The sequence below is a fragment of the Salarias fasciatus genome, chromosome 3 (genome assembly GCF_902148845.1).
Source record: "Salarias fasciatus chromosome 3, fSalaFa1.1, whole genome shotgun sequence".
Taxonomy (NCBI): Eukaryota; Metazoa; Chordata; class Actinopteri; order Blenniiformes; family Blenniidae; genus Salarias; species Salarias fasciatus.
Genome location: NC_043747.1, coordinates 4024581 through 4043905, shown reverse-complemented (window position 1 = coordinate 4043905; position 19325 = coordinate 4024581). Strand labels below are relative to the sequence as shown.

The window sequence follows — 19325 nt, the reverse complement described above, 5'->3', positions numbered from 1 at the left end:
GACCATGCAGCAATTTATGTTTTGCAGGAATTTTAATTTTGTTGGCCTAAAATACGGATGGGATTTTTTGAAATTCTTACATTTTATTTGAGTGCTTACATATGATACTAGTGGAAAAGTACTATAATATGAATGCATATAGCCTTGCTTGTATAACTGCTTGTGTAGTTTTTGATAAAGTAATCATGACCGGACGAACCCCCAGAAACTGGGGACTGGGGGTGAGGATGAAGGTCTGATGATGAAGGTTTTGTTCACTGTAGGGACGTCACTGTTGTGTTTATGAGTATTTGTCAGCTGCGTTGTCCTTGTTTGAGGAGGACGGTAACTGGAATGATTTCCGGTCAAGTCCGATACACGATGAAGCCTGACCCAGAATATGACCCTGACTTTGATGTGACTGAAGGACCCCAACTGCACTTATATGAAGTGTAAAAGCTGTGTTGACCTAAGACTAGCTTAGGTCAAGAGGGGGAATTTTGGAAATTTACTATTTTCTGCTCTATTTACTGTGATGGAAAAATACAGCTTGTGACTCATATAATCTTGCTCGTCTAATCAGACACACACAAATGTTCATGCAAGGACTTCTGAGTATCTCTGTGCAGAAAGATAACTACTTATCAGGCACAGAGTGGTTGTGCTGAAAAAATGGGAGGAACACTGTATCCATGTCAGTGCGCGAGAAGCAGAATTCTGTCTAGAGGGTTCGCACAAATAAATTGTGACCAGCATTTGAAATTTGCACTGGGACTCTTTGTTTCTGCACTCTATTTGGGATCCAAGAAAAGAATCTTTAAGGTTCGAGGAGCAATCGGAGGGGAGCCTGGCCCTGCACTGGAGGGAGGAAAACTCCATTGTCGACAAATAACAGTCACAGAATTTGCTGTCACAAATTAAACTCAACTTTTCACTTACTCAACACAAAGAACACAGTCCAATGATTTCAATAACAACTGGCACATATATTCCTCACTCAGAAAAGCATGGACGATAGTCAAAAATTCTGAGAAAACACACAACAAGTAGCTACGGAAGCCCGAGAGGCTCAAACCGCAAATCACAAATTCATCCAGAATTTGCAGATTCTCATCGTTGTTCACAGGGAGAATATATGTGTGTGTGAGAGTGACAATATCTGTATGTGAGAGCTGAATGTATATGTGTGTCAGGGGAACATATGTGTGTGAAAGGAGAATATATATGTGTGTGTAAGAAGAATGTATGTGTGTCAAAAGACAATGTATATGTGAGAGAGAAAATACATGTATGTGAGAGGTGAATAAATGTGTGTGAGAGGCCAGAATGAATCATGTCTTGTGCGGCCCCTCATACTGAGTCTAAGTATTTCTTTCATGCTTTATTTTTTTGTTTACTTTGTATTTAGTCATTTCTGACTATATTTGTTCTTTTCTTTATATCTTAATATTCCCAATAATAAAGGTTCATCCTGAAGTAAAAGATGGAATGCTGTTGAGGAACCTGTTAATGATCAACTCAATGTTACAGCATCATATGTTCCGAGAAATGAACCTAAATTACAAGAGACGATGCGATTCAGATATAGTGTATATTTTACAAGTTCTGTAAAATTGATTGTTGTCATTTTTATTTATGTTTGATTCAAAAAATGAAATAAATAAACAAAAACAAGTCTCTCCAGTCACCCCCGGCCCGCCCCCTCAGCACAGAGCCATGTAGTTTCTCTTTGATCCTCCTCAGAGAGGAGGTCTGCTCATTTTCTGTTTTCTAGACGACCAAACCCTGCATCCATCGACACAGCAGCCTGTCTGAAGCCCAGCTGTGCTGAAGGGTCGTGTTTGCTGGGACTTACGCCTCACTGGAGAAAGATGGGTGATATTTACCGCTACCCGGTTTATTTTAACTGTGGAAAAGTCCTGTCCAAGAAGCAGAGGGGGAGAATTGAAAACTATTTCCAGATCAAACGGAGATCAGGCGGAGGAGAGTGTTCGCCTGTGGAGGAAGTGTCAGAAAACATCTACAGGATTGGTTTCAAATGTCGAGAAGGTAGGTGTAAATAAAACTCAATGAATGAATTTAAAAGGCTAAATTAAAGTCAAGGTGACTGTTAATACTTCTGACAGACTGGTCCGCTTCAGGAGCAGATCCTCTGAAGATAAGTGAAGACCTTTGCTTTCATTTTCAAATGGGATACAAAACTTCAAAACAGCCAGAAACTAGAGGTGTCCCCGACTAAGAATTTACATCGTGGAATCTGATTCGTCCGATCCTGCTGATCGTCGACTGATAGTCGAATCTATCATCTTTATTTATTTATTTTTTTTTTAGAATAACTTAGAATCACCTGCTGAGACCACTGGTGCCTCTAGCCTCGTTTCCACTGCACAGCTCGTATCGGTATGGAGTGGGCCGGGGCGGGGCGGGTCAGGTCTGGGTGGGTCAGTAAAGTAAAAGTAAGTAAGTAAAATTTATTTATATAGCACTTTTCATAGACCAGAAGTCCCAAAGTGCTTCACAACCAAAAAAAAAAAAGCAAAATATAAAAATAAAAGAACATCGAAAAGAGCATGTAAGATACATGTAAGACATTGTAAACATTGCTCTGACATAAAATCAGAGTGTTAGGAACCGTACAGGCAGTATATGGTACCGCCAAGACACACTGTGTCAGTGGATCTGAAATGCCTTCTGGAACAGATGTGTTTTTAGATGTTTTTTGAAGGCATCCACTGAGTCCAGGGAGCGCAGGTCTAGGGAGAGCTGGTTCCAGAGGCGAGGCACAGTGGACGTGAACAAGCGGTCACTCCTGGTTTTAATGTGAGTCCGTAAAAGGGTACCAGGCGCAAATCAGGGTCTCGTTTCCATTGTGCTGGGTGACAGTTGTAATGTCCGTGGGGTGATGAGCGGCCTTACTCCAACACAGGATGTGAGGTCATGACACACCAGCAAACACAGCAGAATTAACAGAACAAACATGGAGGACGTGGCGTCCATTGTATTCCTTCTTTTTGCTTCTTTGCAAAGAAGAGACGGGCTGAGTTTTAAAGAAGGCTCCAGGCAGCAGAAGAGATGCTGCTAAAAGAAAGAAAGAGAGGAGTGGAGATGATGAGGAGACATCAGACGAGTAAAGGAGGAGCTTTGAGGAGCTCCAAATGTTTCAATACTGGAATAAAGATAAATGTCAGTGAAGAGTGAAGCTGTGTGTTGGTCATGAAAATTCAGTAACAAGTTCTGAAGTCATGGAAAAGTCATTGACAAACAGAGGTGAAAAGTGTCTGAACCCTGTTGAAACTATATGGATATTAAATGAAGCATAGATCTGCTCATTACTGGTGACATTCATACATTTCTCTGACAGACTCAACAGTTTGCTGTAGGAGATTTACAGTTTCAAACTAGTCTTAGAAATTGTGCAGAGACGACATGCTTGTCAAAGTTTGGCCACCTCAAAAGAAGAGTTTGTTGATGGCAGGAGCATTGTTTTATGATGCTGTATTTAAAGATTAAATCAGTACGAACTTCTTCCAATCGCAACATGATTGACATTGTATGTAATCTCATCGCGCCAAAAAATTTGCGTCGTGTCCGGTGGAAACACGCCGTAACTCTTCAACAGCAGTCAGACTAAAGTGTGTTGTTTTTATAAAGGACCCTGCTATTGTAATGTGTCTCAGTACAGAATTATCTGGATTAAAGTTCATGATGATCACATGATGTAAAATATTTAAAACATCACCATGTACAATTTTTAAAGATGAAATTATTTCATTTCTCGGTTGTTTTCCATTCAGCACCACTAATTAGAAAGAAATATCAAACGCAAAAACATTGCTGGGCTTCTGTTGAGCAAGAATCAGTAAATTCAGTCACATATGGTGTGAAAACTGTTTTTATTAGAAAGGACATCAACACCGCCAGCTGTTGAGTCGTCCTGTGTAACGCTGGGTTCTCAAGACCTAGACGACCGAGACAACCCCCAGCAGGAACGTCTGAAGGCCTGGCTCTGCTGCCGGGGTCAGACCTGCAGCATCCATCCGGCTGCTGCCTGGCTGAGAGGCTGAATCAGCTTCATTCAGCCTCGCTGCCTTGCTTCATCTTCAAGGAATTGCAGGTTTAGACACCACTCCTCCTCCTGCTCCTCCTGATGGACATTGCCGTTCGTCACGCTGCAGCTCCCAGCTCACCTGAAGCCTGGATTTCTCTCAGGGGCTCCATCAGGTCTGGTTGGTGCTACAGCCAAGGATTACTATTGCAACAACACATCATCAGTAGGGTAAAACTAACCTGTCTCACGACGGTCTAAATCCAGGTCACGTTCCCTATTCCTTCCCCTATCCCTTCCCTAAAGGCTGAAAGAGAGCATGAAGCAAGGCACTGCCACCCACACCCTGCATCCACCCATCAGACCCTGGTGGCAGGTGGTGGAGACGTTCCTGGACAGTAACATTACAGGACATGTGGGACGTTCTTCCCAGGGTTCAGTTGCAGAATGAAGCCTATCAGCTGACTGGTCTGCTCTTCTGTAATGATTCAGTCTTGTCTGTTGTCGTTTGTCCAGCAGTTTTTCGTTGCTTCAACAGTTTGTGTTCACTGTAACACTGGACGAGAGACAGCTGCTCAGTATAAACATCTGGACAGGATTACTCTTGCAACAACAAATCATCAGCAGGGTAAAACTAACCTGTCTCACAACGGTCTAACCCAGCTCACATTCCCTATTAGTGGGTGAACAATCCAACGCTTGGTGAATTCTGCTTCACAATGATAGGAAGAGCCGACATCGAAGGATCAAAAAGCGACGTCGCTATGAACGCTTGGCCGCCACAAGCCAGTTATAAACAAACTGGATCTGCAGAAACAGCAGCATATATGTATTTCAGTGCTCTGCATCGATTGTGTTGTAGACTGGCGGATATTCATGTCAGTATCCAGTTCGAGCAGCAGTGGTGAATTTATCTACGTGCTTTTACCTGATAGAAAACCAGTATAGATACTGGATGGTTTACTGCAATATCTACAACACGAACAAGGCCGCTGCTGACCCCAGAGCAGCTGTGTGCTTCATAACACAGCAGAAGGGTCGGACTGGAGGTGGAGTGCATGTTTGGGTGGGATGGAGTGATTGCTGACGGTGCTGCACCTCCCGTCAACATCCCTGGGCCCAGAGAAGGAGGACTGCTGGTCCAGGCGGCGCCGGCGCCGGCTTCTCAGACGCCCCGGGCAAGGCCGACACGAGCGCCCTGCGGTAGTGTCGCGGAGGGTCCCGCCGCGAGAGCCAAGCAGTTGCACTGCTGAAACGGGCCGTCACAGCGTCGCACCCTGGCCGGCGCCCCTCACGGCATCAAGCGCCCCCTATGGCTCAGCGCCCTGGGCAAGTGCCCCGGATGCCCAGCCTAATCGCCGGCCCTGGGTCCAGGAGCGACTCACGTCGTCCTTCAGAGGATGAATCTCTCCTCTCCCGCAGAAGAACTGTGGAGATGCTCCCAGTGTGTGAACGGCTGAATGTGACTCATCATTGAAGTTCTTTGAGCTCAAGCAGTGAAAATAATTCCATTTAACCGTCATGCGTCTTTCTTGAAATGACTAATCTGACCACTTCTGTGTTAGATCAACAGTCGGTGCTGCAGCGGACGCAGCACGTCGTACAGCTTGGAGAAGATAGTCTGACATTGACTGTCAAGGAAAGTCTGGACCCTCAAACCTCTGAACACACCTCCACCTCCTTCTCCTCCTCCACCCGTCCAGCCCAGGTCAGTCTACGCCTAAAGACAGACTTCACGTATCTTTGAGGATGTTACAGTCTTTTGAACTGCCAAAAGGCTGTCAAGACAGCAAAGACTCAGTATATGTCTAATCTTGTGACCAACAACTGTAACAACCCACAGACTCTTTTCAATGTTCTAAATAGGGTCGTTAATCCTCCTGAGTCTTCTGGTATTGTTCCATGTCCCTTTCTTTGTGACAAATTTTGTAATTTTTTCTGTAATAAGGATGCCTCTATTCGCTCTTCAATTGTGTGCAATTCATCTGACCCCAGTACTGCCCCTCTATGCTCAGCTGCTTTTGGAGATTTTGAGCCCGTCTCCCTTTCTGAATTAAGTGACACAACCTATAGTCTCAATGTGTCAAACTGCCCTTCAGATATTTTACCAGCTAAGATTTTTATTGATGCTCTTGGTGCAGTGGGTAACTTCATCTTAAAATTGTTAAATCGGTCTCTTCTGGAGGGCTATGTGCCAATCTCTTTTAAAAGCACTGCTGTACAGCCTCTCTTAAAGAAGCATAATTTGGATTCGTCTGTCTTATCAAACTATAGGCCAGTGTCGAAATTGCCTTTTTTTATCAATAGTTTTAGAAAAGGTTGTTTACATAAAGCTTCTTCAGCACCTTAAATCAAATGACATCTTTGAGACATTCCAGTCTGGTTTTAAATCTTTACACAGCACTGAAACTGCCCTTTTACATATTTTTAATGATCTTCTTTTAATTGCAAACTGTGGTAATTCCTCTGTGCTTATGCTACTGGATCTTACAGCAGCATTTGACACTGTAGATCAGAACATTCTACTTTCTCATCTGGAGTCTTGTGTGGGGATCAAAAGCACAGTCCTCAAATGGTTCTAGTCATATTTGGCAGACAGGTCCTTCTATGTTAATGTTGGCCCTTTTAATTCAAGAAAGGTCCCTCTTGATTACGGTGTGCCCTAAGGCTCAATTCTAGGGCCAGTTCTATTCTCCTTGTGTATGTTGCCTCTTAGATCTATTTTTAGGAAATACAATATCTCATTCCATTGTTTTGCTGATGATATCCACATTTATTTACAGCTAAGTGGTCAGGGAAACTCATCTCAAAATTTGGAAAAATGTCTTAAAGATGTTAAAGACTGGATATCACGAAACTTTCTAAACTTAAATGAAAACAAAACCGAAATTGTTACCTTTGGTAAATCTGCTTTGTCCACATTTAATGGTGTGCTTGGGCAAATGTCTTATTGCTGCCCTGGGGTCTATTTCACCAAGCAGTTTTAAGAAAACTGTGTTCAATAACCCGGAAATGAGGGAAACTCTGAGATTTCAATTCCACAAAGGGAGAGAACTCAAACCAGAGACAGAGGACTAACTCCAGCCTGTTCCACTAGGAGAGGTAACTTAAACTGTCGGTCAGTTACCGCAGTAACACACTCCGTGACTCTAACCTGGTCGGAAGCAGGTTTTCCTCAGCCAACCCTGAAGTTTCTCTCTGGCTCCGCCCCCTTTCAGCCTCACGCTCTGCTCCATTTCCTCATTCTTTCAGTCAGCTGGAGAGTTTTTGTGTAGCTGTCAAAATTTCATGTCCTTTTATCAGCGATCCTGCAGATGAAGGAGCGGCATTACTGCAGCGTGATTTGAATATTCGTCGGGAGATTATTTACAGACCGCGCAGAGATGTTTTGACGTTTCCGGACAGTTATCTTTTTGAACGGTACCGCTTCACGTCTCAATCCATACGCTGCATTTCACAATCTTTTCCGTCCATATTTTGCAACATAACCAAACGTAGTCGCGCACTCACATCCCAGCAGGTATTGTGTGTTGCACTGCGGTTCTTCGCAAATGGGAGTTTTTTTTATATAACACTGGAGATGCAGAGCACTGAGGAGTTTAAATCACCACCATCATTACCACCACAGCAAATAAAAGACATGACACACATTTCATTTTGTCTTCTTTATTTCCTACAAAAAAAAAAAAAAAGTTTAGTTCATGTTCCAATAGTGAACATAATTCACTGTGACCATGAACCCACCTGCAACTTGTGCTCCAGTGTCTCAATTTCCAATGTCGTCTTCTTCATCTGGAGGTCCAGATCCTGCTGTTCTTTAAGGGATTTCTCTATCTTGTTAAGTGGATTTTGTAAATGTCTTTGATTGGTAAGTTGGAATACATAGAGGACATTAAATTATACAGCTGCACATGAACTGAATGAAACGAGCCTCTGGTGTTTACTGAACATCATCTCACAGTGTTGATCTGTGAAGTGTAAGGTGAGGGACCATCCTGCTGCTGACCAGCCATGATCTGTTAAAAAGGATGACACTTTGAATATTTCAGTGTCGGCTAAATGTCAAGCTCTATGTTCCACAGGAGTATTCAGAGTTTTAATGGGAAGAGAACAATCAGTAACATACCTCTATATGACTTTCTGGATCCTCTGTGAAGGCAGCAGGCACGGTTTCATCCTCTTCATCCTGGATAAATGACATCTTTCAGTATATTTGCGTGTATTTTTCCAAACTAACATTTCGCAAAAATATTCTGAGTATTTCCTTCTGACAGTTTCAGGTTGGTTGTAGCATGAAGGGGCTCCAGCAGGCAGATAGAACCTTCACAATCTGGGCCACAAGAAGAAAAGAACATGAAAGACAAAATAAATATTTGTATCAATAACATTTTTAAAATATTATACTCAAATAATAGATAATAATATTAGATTAAATAGGATTAATTATGTAACATAACATGATATAGATGTGTGACATAAAACAGCTGTACAGTCCATCAGCCACTTAGTATTTATGCTACTTTACAATGTTAAACATGCTTAAAATGATGAACCTCAATGAGATTATGCCGAGGTCTTTTGAACAATGTTTTTATATTTCATCTTTAGCTGCTGCCATGTGTGCTTCTTCCCCACGGAATTACACCTAAATGAAACAGCTTAATTGGTGACCATTCAAACAGTTTCCCTGTAATAATATTTAATATTCAATAATATTCTGATATAAAGGACTACATTTAAACTTACGCATCAACACAGGCAGCAATTTTCTGCCACGGCATCTCCCTCTCTTTCGCTGCTGTAGCGGTGTTGCATTTTTTTCAAAAAATGTGTTCCAGCTTCTATATGTTGCTCTCCGCTTCTCTGTTGCCATGGTGACTCGTCGAATCGGTGCTCCATTAATGCTGGCTTTTTATAGTTGTCGTGCACATGCTAAACTCCAGGTGAAACTACTTGAAGTTGAGTAATCCAACTCAAATCAAATGTTGTGTAACTGAAGACCCAGCGTTTTCCCTTTCAGAGTAGATCAACACAGAGTTCAGGATTTCCCTCAGAGTTTTTTCAACCTGCTTGGTGAAATAGACCCCTGATGTAAGAAGTCTCGGTGTTCGTATTGACAGCCAGTTTAAAATGGAAAAACAGATGAGTTCAGTGGTTAAAACTAGCTTTTTCCAGTTGAGACTTCTGGAGAAGGTTAAGCCTTACCTCCCTCCCAATCAACTGGAAAAAGTAATTCACGCACTGATTTCATCCCAGCTTGATTACTGTAACTCTTTGTATTTTGGCCTTGACCAGTCTTCTATCCGTAGACTGGTCCAAAACGCTGCAGCTCATATGCTTACAGGAACTAGACATTGGGAGCACATCACTCCAGTTTTAGCTTCCCTTCATTGGCTTCCTATTAGTTTCAGAATCCAATTTAACATGTTGCTGTTTGTTTTTAAGTCATTGCACAGTTTGGCACCTTCTTACTTAACTGAGTTTATTATGCTGTGTAGCCCACAAAGAACCTTGAGGTCCTCCAACCAACTTCTTTTTTACATCCCGTGGTCTAATCTAAGAACTAGAGGAGACCGAGCGTTTGCTAATGCAGGTCCTGAACTTTAGAAAACTCTAATATCAGAGCTGCTTCCTCTGTTGAGTCTTTTAAATCATTGCTGAAAACTCATTTCTTTTCACTGGCTTTCAATTCAAGCTGATTTTAAGGCTTTTTGGTATCATAGTTTTATTGTATTACCAGTTTTGTTTTTAAATCTAGTGTTTAATGCTTACTATAGTTGACCTTTTTATTATGTAATGGTAGTTTATTGAATTGTGGAAAGCACTTTGGAGCAGTATGTTTTTGGTTTTAAATGTGCTATGTAAATAAACTTGACCTTGACGTCTCATCGTCATGAAGGACATTTTCCTAACACAGCCTGAGAAAATTAATCATTAAATCATAATCATATTTTTCTATCTGCAACATACCAGGTTTAATACAGTGTGTACCATGAACATTTGTAAATAAATAAATTCATCATACTGTGACTGCCTTGTTATGGATGTGCCTCTGTGTGTCTATTATACCAATTTTATTGAATGATTTTTCCTGTGACATACTGATCATGGGATTAAAATCATACCATTGTTTTCCCACAGACCCCACAGGTGATTCCTCCATCACCTCCACCCCCAAGTGGTGAAGACTATGAATTACATCCTGATGGTTCCCTGAGGGAAAGTCTGCAGGCTTCTGCCTGCTCTGCTCCATTTGACCCAGCAGAACAGGTTTCAGTCAAGAGTCCAGCTGTGGAGGAAGTTGACTCTTTACTTGAATCCTTCAGCTCTCGTCAGGCCAGAGATGACTTTTCCCAGGTGAACCCCACGGTAGAAGAGGTAGAGGACAGGTCTTCTTTGAGGGACAGTTTGGCCTCTGGAAACAGAACCTTGACCACAAACAGCCCATCAAGTGGTGCAGAGATCCAGATGGAAGCTGCTGCACAGATCCCAGCAGGACGAACCACCCGAGGAGGCGGAGTCCACATAGAGATCATTCAGGGAACCATAGAAACCCAACAGGTGAGAAGAATTCATTGAAACAGCTGAAAACCTTTGTTCAAGCAGCTTATGGTTAGTTTATAGACATGGATGAGTCAGTGCTGTGGATTCCTGTTCTCAGGCTGATGCACTGGTATCACCAATGATCGGCTACGATCCTCAAACTTCAAGGATTGGAAACACTTTACACCAGCGGGTTGGGCCACAGCTGACGGCAGCATTTGAAGCAGCAGCAGGCTCTGAAGTGATGGTGGGCGTCCCCGTGCTGGTGGAGAACTTACCTGGACTCCCTTCACATGCAGTGTTCTTCCTCAGTCTTTGTCCCTGGAACGGAGATCCAGATGGGGCTGCAGCTGAAGTAAGTGTGTAAATGAAGACACATTATGAATACTGAGTGATTCTCACTGGATTCCTCTTTCTGCAGGTTCTTAAAATGGGCATCAATTCAATCCTGAAGTCATGTGACAGCAGAGGGTTTGGATCCGTGGTGTTTCCTGTACTCGGAGCTGGACTGATGTTGTCTTTTCCCATCGCTGTTGTAGCCAAGGTTTTACTGAAAGGAATTTATACTTTCCAACAACAAAGAACCAGCAGCAGACCCCTGGCGGTCCGCATTGTCATCCACCCAGACGATCACGTGTCCAGTCAGGTAAAGCAAACACTGAACACAGTTCACCTGATGACTGTGACAGACTTATTGTACTTCAGTGAAATTTTATTTTACAACCGGAGTACGTCGACTCTGAGCTACCACCTCACCCTAAACACTCAGGAGCAGCCGATGCACCACAGCCAAGGTTGCCTCAGTTCTACCAAAGTACAGTTTTAAAGAGAGTTGCTGCAGACCTGTGGATGAAAGTACGCTGACGAAGCTAACTAAAGAGATCACTGAATGGGTGGAAACTGACTGCAGACCAGTCAACATGGTCAAAGACTCTCTTCTCAGTGACGTTATCAGGTTGGCTGTTCTGACCCAGTGTACACCTCACCGTTCTGGAGATGTTATCTAATTTCATGTCTGTACTGCCGACCATGCTTCATGCGCCCACAACAGGCCAGCCATGTGACAGGCCGGCCTTGTGCCCACAGTAGGCCATGCAAGGTGTGTGGCAGGTGCAACATCAGTCGTGCACAGTGTGCCACCAGGTGCGATGCCGCAGGTGCAGATACCCCCAAAACTGTCTGATCTTACCTAAACTCTCCCAAATCGGTAGCCTGAGTAACGTTCTTAAAGGAATACTCTACCCAACAAACGATTTGGCCTCATTTTCTACTCACCCTCATGCTGAGAAACACTCTGGAGCACTTTTTTGACGTTTCAAATGCAGTTGGAGATGTTTGGGGATTTTCATTGTCAACAAACAGGGACCGACAGAGCCCGACAGAAAAAATGGTCCATAAAGTCCACAAAACGTTCCCATTTTCCTTCATACTGCTCGTCCGCTGTAATCCAAGTGTCCTGAGTGCGTAACGTCCATAATTAATTCTTAACGAGATCATTTAGTACATTTTAAGAGCCCAAACAGTGCGTTCTCGTACAGCTCAGGTGCATGTCTGCGTGCGCACCCTAAACTACGGAAGCCGCGGCAGACCAAGCCAGACACTGCATCTTGAACACATCTTGAATGGACGTCTGACTGCTGCTGCAGATTGAGCTGTGGATGTGGAGGGTGTGGATCTTAGTTTATGACATTCCTGGTACTCTACAACGTGTTTTCGGCTAAGGTGTTGAAGCTAATTGCTAGTGTTAGCACCGCCGGCTAACCACTTCTGCTCGACAGCATTTGCAAAAGATAGTTGTTTGGTCCACGTCTGACCTTTTAAAGCCGAAAAACTTCCAAACCACAGACGTGGCTCCTCTTTTTGGTACTCTGGGTAAACAGCGTGTGCTTCACTTTGAGAACTCTTGCCGGCAGCCAACAACGTTGGTGTGCAGCAGTGAAATGGGTCCCTGCTGAAACACTTCACCGCAGCGCACGTTCCAGACGTTGATTGGGCTGTTCCCCGGTATTGTGGTATATGAAAAATTCATTTCATAACGAAAAAAAGCGGTATTCGGTACAAACCGGTATACCGCACAGGCCTGCTTAAAACTGTCTCGAAAAAACAAACAAACAAAAAAAAAAAAAACAGCAGAATTTTAAAGATCACAAAAAGTGATTAATTAAGATGAACTACAGAAATGTTGCAATTAATCACAGTTACACAGGCGGCTGTGGTTCAGTGGGGAAAGCAGTTGTCTCACAATCGGGATGTTGTTAGTTCGATTCCTGTCTCCCCCTGTCTGCATGTCGAAGTGTCCTTGGGCAACACACTGACCCCTGAATGGCCCCCAGTGGATGGACTGAGTGCCTTGCACGGCAGCCGCCTCCACTGGTGTGTGAATGTGTGATGCCTCCACTAGTGTGTAAATGTGTGTGTGAATGGGTGAATGCGATAATGCAGTGTAAAGCGCTTTGGGCTCTGTCAATGCAGTGTAAAAGCACTATATAAGTGTGGTCCATTTACCATTTACAAAATGTTTCACAAAATCTTTTTGTCCTTTGTTTGTATTGAATGTAATGTTTGCAATTGAAAGAGAAAACAAATTATCACGAAAAAAAGCTAACCAATTGGACTGTCTGGAGTAAACATAACGAGTCCTGCAAACAGCATCAGCTGACAATGGTTTAAAACTTTACACTAATTTGGGTCAACAGATCTTCAAGTCTGCTCAAGAGGAGATTCATCGAAACCAGGTTCAAGGTAGGTCCTGAATCCCCTTTCACACCCACAGCCAAACTGTCTGGTATGTGGATTTATGAAATGTGCTGCGAAATGATTTAAAATCAATCGGACACAGTCCACATTCAGTCGGAAAACATTAAAAGACTGTAATTTGGCACTCAGAGAGCGCAGACCTCTGCCACAATAACAACACCATATATACTAAAAAACATTTTATTTCTCCCCAACACAAACAATGTGTGGGAGAAAGCTGTTTGTTGCATGTTCATATCTCAATGCGTTTCCTCCCAGTGACTGACACTCCGGAGTCCCCCTAATTTTGTCTGTTCTGGATCCTGGTATCCGGAATACTTCCGTGATGTGGATCAGCAGCTTATATCTCTTCTCGTCATTGAAGAACTGACACTGTAATTTTTTGCGAAGCCCCCTTGTCATTTATTGTTGACTTATGCCCAACTATGTCAAAGACTGCCCTATCTCTCAGTGATAAAGAATCCTTTAAAAAATTCTTGGATTCAGACAGTGATCCGGATCATCACCAAAATTTAATGGATTCTAAGTTAGCCCAAGACCCACCTTTCCACAAAGTTTCATTGCAATCCGTCCATAACTTTTTCCGTAATATAGCTAACCAACCAACCAACAAACCAACAAACCGACGTGACTACATAACCTCCTTGGCAGAGGCAATTAAACATGTTTAACTTCTGGTGGCGGACTGACTGGTACAGGGTCACACAGTCTCAGATCAATTCCCAGCGTGCCGCAAGAGTCAGAAATGTGCATGGTCACTGTGTAATCATACCAGATGGTACACAGTAGTAGGAAGTTGAATAATGATGAATCGGACAATTGTAGATGACTGCATGGTATTACATTACACATGCATATATAGTCATGCGAGGCAATCCACTTAGGATTTCACCAGAAATCACCTTTTTTGATGAGATAAATCCCTGCCTCCTGTCCACAACAAGGAAAGATGTGTTTTTTTTAAAAGAATAGTAATTAATATCATGTATATAACATATAATAATTACTGTACATAACAGTCTACTATCCAACTGCAATCACACCTACTCCCCCACTCTAATGCTACTGTGAATTGTATATAATAGTCTGTCGTGCTCCTGCTTCTCTCCTCTCCCTCTCCCCACCCCACTTTATTGCTTAAAGTTGCTCTTGGCCCCACAAACCTCACCCCTCTTATGCTTTACACTGCATGTTGTAAATTGACATCCATCCATCCAACTTCAACCACTTATCTGGGACCGGGTCTTGGGGGCAGCAGTCTAAGTAGGGATGTCCAGACTTCGTTTCCCCAGACACTTCCTCCAGCTCTTCCTGGAGGATCCCGTGACGTTCCCAGGCCAGCTGAGAGACATAGTCCCTCCAGCCTGTCCTCAGTCTTCCCCGGGGTCTCCCCCCGGTGGTATATGCCGGGAACTACTGCGCGGGGGCGCGTCCAGGAGGCATTCTAAACAGATACCGAGCCACCTCAGCGAGCTCTTCTGGATATGGAGGAATAGTGGCTCGACTCCAAGCTCCTCCCTGGTGACGTAGCTCCTCCCCTATCTCTGAGGGAGCGCCAAGTCCCCCTTGGAGGAAGCTCATTTCAGCGGCTTGTGTTCAGGGTTCAGTCATGACTCAAAGCTCATGACCATAGCTGAGGGCAAGAGTACTGAGACTGACCAGTAAACCGAGAACTTCGTCTTTCAGCTCAGCCTTTTCTTCATCACAACAGACCGATGTCATGGCTGCATCACTGCAGCTGCAGCAACCGATCCAGCTGTCAACCTAAGGCTCTATCCTTCCCTCATGAACAAGACTCGAAGATACTGAAAGTCCTCCACTTGGGGAAGGGTCTCTCCGCCAACCTGGTGAGGGCAGATCACCTTCTTCTGATTGAAGACCATGGCTTCAGACTGGGAGGTGGTGATCCTCATCTCCACTGTTTCAAACTTGACCGTACTCCCAAAGCACCCCCTACAAGATACAGGGTTTCCACCAGACCTTTTTCAGTCTGGGCGCCCCGCCCATGCTAAATTCTGCAGTGCCTGGACAATGGACAGGAAAAAAAAATAAATAAATAAAAAAGCCGCGTTTGCGGCTAATTAGCAGTTGCGCTCAATCGATTGAGCTGGACGCCCCGCTATGAGTGAGCACCGCGGAGCAGCAGCGGCGCGCTATGAGTGAGTGCCGCGTCGATGCTCCGTGTGAGCAGTGTACTGCTCGGCATCGCTCAACACCCCCCCTCCGCTTGGCAACTCTCGGCAATGCCTGTCCCTCGCCCGCCCCCCACCCTGCCATTCTCCCCCCACTCAGTCACTCTTGGGAACGCCCGTCTCTCATCCCGCCCCCCACCCCCAGGCCAAACTTTTATCCTGTAGCAAACACTGAGATACCACAACAGAAGCAGTCAAACGCCTTCTCCAAGTCCAAAAAACGGCTGTTGAATAGTTGGGGGAACTCCCACAAACCCTTGAGCACCCTGTGGAGGGTCTGGAGCTGGTCCAGTGTTCCACGACCAGGACGAAAACTGCATTGTACCTCCTGGATCTGAAATTGGATTGGTCGAATCCTCCTCTCCAGTACCCTGGAATAAACTTTCCCCAGGAGGCTGAGGAGTGTGATCCCTCTATAGTTGGAGCACACCCTCGAGTCTCCATCTCAAAAAGGAGAACCACCACTACTGTCTGCCTGTCAAGAGGCACCATCCCCAATGGTCATGCAATGTTACAGAGACGTGTCAACCAAGACAGTCCCTGCACATCCAGAGACTTAAGGTAGTCCACCCCTGGAGCCTTGCTACCGAGGAGCTTACCAACCACCTCGGTGACTTCAGCTTGGTTGATGGATTAATCCACCTCTGAGACCTCAGTCCACCTCTGAGACCTCAGCCTCTGCCTCCTCCAAGGAACACTTAGCAACGGGATTGAGGAGGTCCTCAAAGTATTCCTTCCACTGTCCAAAAATATCCCCAGTTCAGCAGCTTCCCTCCACTGTAAACAGTGTTGGTGGACACTTGCTTTTCCCTCCTGAGATGCCAGAACCTCCTCCCAGACTCGAGTTTTTGCCCCCAAGGCCGCTCCAGCTGCAGATTGCTTGGCCTACCGATATCTGTCAGTGGCTGGAGTCCTACGAGTCAACAAGACCTGATAGGAATCCTTCAGTTTGATGGCAGCCCTTACTTCCTGTGTTCACCACCGGGTTCGGGGGTTGCCGCCGCGACAGGCACTGGAGACCTTACGACCACAGCTCCGGGCAGCTGCTTCAACAATGGAGGTGGAGAACATGGTCCACTCAGACTCAATGTCCCCAGCCTCCCTCAGGACATGAGAGAAGCTCTCCTGGAGGTGGGAGTTGAAAGCTCTGCTGACAGAGGGTTCCGCCAGACGTTCCCAGCAGACCTTCACAACACGTTTGGGTCTGCCAAGTCTGTCCAGTTTCCTCCTTCGCCAGCAGATCCAACTCACCACCAGGTGGTGATCAGTCCACAGCTCTGCTCCTCGCTTCACCCGAGTGTCCAAGAAACAAGGTCAGAGATCAGATGATATGACAGCAAAGTTGATCATCGACCTCCGACCTAGTACCTGCATTTCGTACCTGTCCTGGTACGAAATGCACTTAAGGACACCCCTGTGCTTGAACATGGTGTTCATTATGAACAAATTATGGCTAGCACAGAAGTCCAATAACAGAACACCACTCGGGTTCAGATCAAGGAGGCCGTGCATCCCCATCACCCCCCTCCAGGTCTAACTGTCACTGCCCACGTGGGCCTTGAAGTCCCCCAGTAGAACAGTGGAGTACCCAGTTGGGGCACTGTCCCAGGGACTCCAGGAAGGCCAGGTACTCTGCACTGCTGCTCAGCCTATAGGCTGAGACAACAGTGAGGCACCTATCCCTGACCCAAAGGTGCAGTGATGCGACCCTCTCGTTCACTGGGGTGAGCTTCAACACATTGCAGCTGAACTGTGGGGCTATAAGCAAACCCACACCAGCTCGCCGCCTCTTGTCGCATTCAACGCCAGAGAAGAGAAGAGTCCAGCCCTTTTCGAGAGATTGGGTTCCAGAGCCCCGGCTGTGTGTGGAGGTGAGCCTGACTATATTGAGCTGGTACCTCTCAGCCTCCCTCACAAGCTTATAGCCCGTTCCCACTGCCACTAGCGGGTCAACCCGTGTTTTCGACCCGCTAACGATTGCCTTTTTTTTTTTTTTTTTTAAGACTCCTTTCCCACTGCATGCAGACCCGGGTCTCGCCGCCTGCTGGCGAGCTGTGACGCTGCGTTTTCCCGCACTGATGGTGTCCCACGTTGATGACATCATCAGTGCGACAGAGCAAAACGAAAGCAAACCATGCAGTGGAACACAGCCCCTGTTACCTGTAGACAAATCTTCTCTTCCCAACGGAACAAGAGAAGCTCTCTGGTCTCGCTATCTTGAAGGAAATCTCACGCTGTGTCCAGAAACAACAACTAGCTAATGTAGCCGCGCTGCGTTGACGTCATCATGTAAGTTCCCACATATGTCCCTCCTACTGGTACAAAGTGACCCGGTAAATTACCGGGTCGATTGCAGGGTTGAACGACCCGGGTCGAAATCGCGGGTAAACCCTTTCCCACTGCCATGAGGAGCCGATAGTTAACGGTTTTAAACGGGGTTTTTGGCCAGTGGGAAAGGGGTATTAAAGTCCTTCCCCTCTGATGAGGTGACATCCCATGTCCCAAGAGCCAGTCTCTGTGTCTGGGGATCGGGTCGTGGGGCACCCTTTTGCTGGCTTCCACCCGATCCAAACTGCAATCGGCCCCTACGGTTCCCTCAGCGGGTGGTGAGTCTGCTGGACCTGCCTCGTCCCTTCAGGCCCCCTCATGCACACTGGCTGCGGTCCGGCTCCGGTCCGGTACATCACAGCACTGTGATTCACACCGCCTGCAGTGTCTCTGCAGTCCGCTGAAGAAGGTTGCCAGATCTGTCGTTTTCCCCCGTACACAATTTGAAACCCATTTTACTCTACAGAAAGCAGCCCAAACCACCATCTCGGATGACAATGCACGTTAAAACCGTATTTGTATGATAAAAAAAAAACACGTCATAAACACATAATCATTTCATCAACCCGTCCGACGTGTTCAAAAAAGTCGCTTGATTTGGCACAAACCCGCCCAATCTGGCAACATGGAGCTGCTCCGGTCACAGAGCTGTTTTGAGCCATTTTGGTGTCATTTGGCTTCTCAGCAGTGACGAAGTACAAAACTGTTCATTCTTCTAATACGTATAATGACTACATGACATTGTTTGTTCTGTATTCCACCAGAAGAAGTAAAAAATAGAATATTAAGGCAAAAACACGACACAGATTTTATTTTGAAGTGACTTATTTTGGAACACGTGTCGCGTTTCCTTCCGGCACGCGACTTGCTTCTGTCTAGATTGACGCGGTAGGGCTCCAGAAAGAGACCGGAGCTCCGCAGAGGCTCCGGAGCCGGACTGGAGCCGGACCACAGCCGTACCGCGGCCAGTGTGCATCACAGCATTGATTTTAATGACTACGGATTAGCTGCGGTATCCGGACTGCAGCCGTTCCGGAAAAGGACCGCATCCAGTGTGCATCGGGGGTAAGCCCTACCCAGTGGACAAAAGCTCAGCCACCAGGCGCATGCATTCCAGTGCCAACCCCAAGGCCTGGCTTCAGGGTGGGACCCTTTCTGCACCATACCAGGCCATGTCACAGTCGTTGTTCTATTATTCGTCATGGGAGCTGTTGTAAAGTTGTGTGTGACATATAAATGTAAAATTGAAACTTGATGTAAACGAGATCAGAAAAATTGTAGGAGTACAGCATTGATCTGTGGTTTTAGACCAGATATATCATCAGTCTGCCAGCATCTACCAGTAGTGTCACATTGTCACATCTTTATCTTTTCTCTTAAAACATGGCGTACTGCAGTCCGTCTTCACTTCATTTCAAATTGCTTTAATGAAGCATATGATTAAAGATCCAGTATGCTTGAACAGAGTCTTTTTTCTCCCT

The 19325-nt window shown here is 45.3% G+C and overlaps 2 protein-coding genes across 2 annotated transcripts in view; both read left to right on the top strand.

Annotated features, from left to right (window-relative positions):
- LOC115408404 (GTPase IMAP family member 7-like) overlaps nt 1-19325 on the top strand; it is a 693369-nt gene that overhangs the window by 197197 nt on the left and 476847 nt on the right. The gene's annotated exons all lie outside the window — the stretch shown is intronic.
- Nucleotides 1-19325, top strand: part of LOC115408325 (uncharacterized) — a 354329-nt gene that overhangs the window by 37437 nt on the left and 297567 nt on the right. Inside the window, exons 7-11 of the mRNA XM_030119019.1 lie at nt 5590-5732; nt 10166-10585; nt 10686-10922; nt 10989-11213; nt 13264-13309. Of these exons, the coding sequence (XP_029974879.1) occupies nt 5590-5732; nt 10166-10585; nt 10686-10922; nt 10989-11213; nt 13264-13309 (1071 nt within the window). The remainder of the gene's footprint in view (nt 1-5589; nt 5733-10165; nt 10586-10685; nt 10923-10988; nt 11214-13263; nt 13310-19325) is intronic.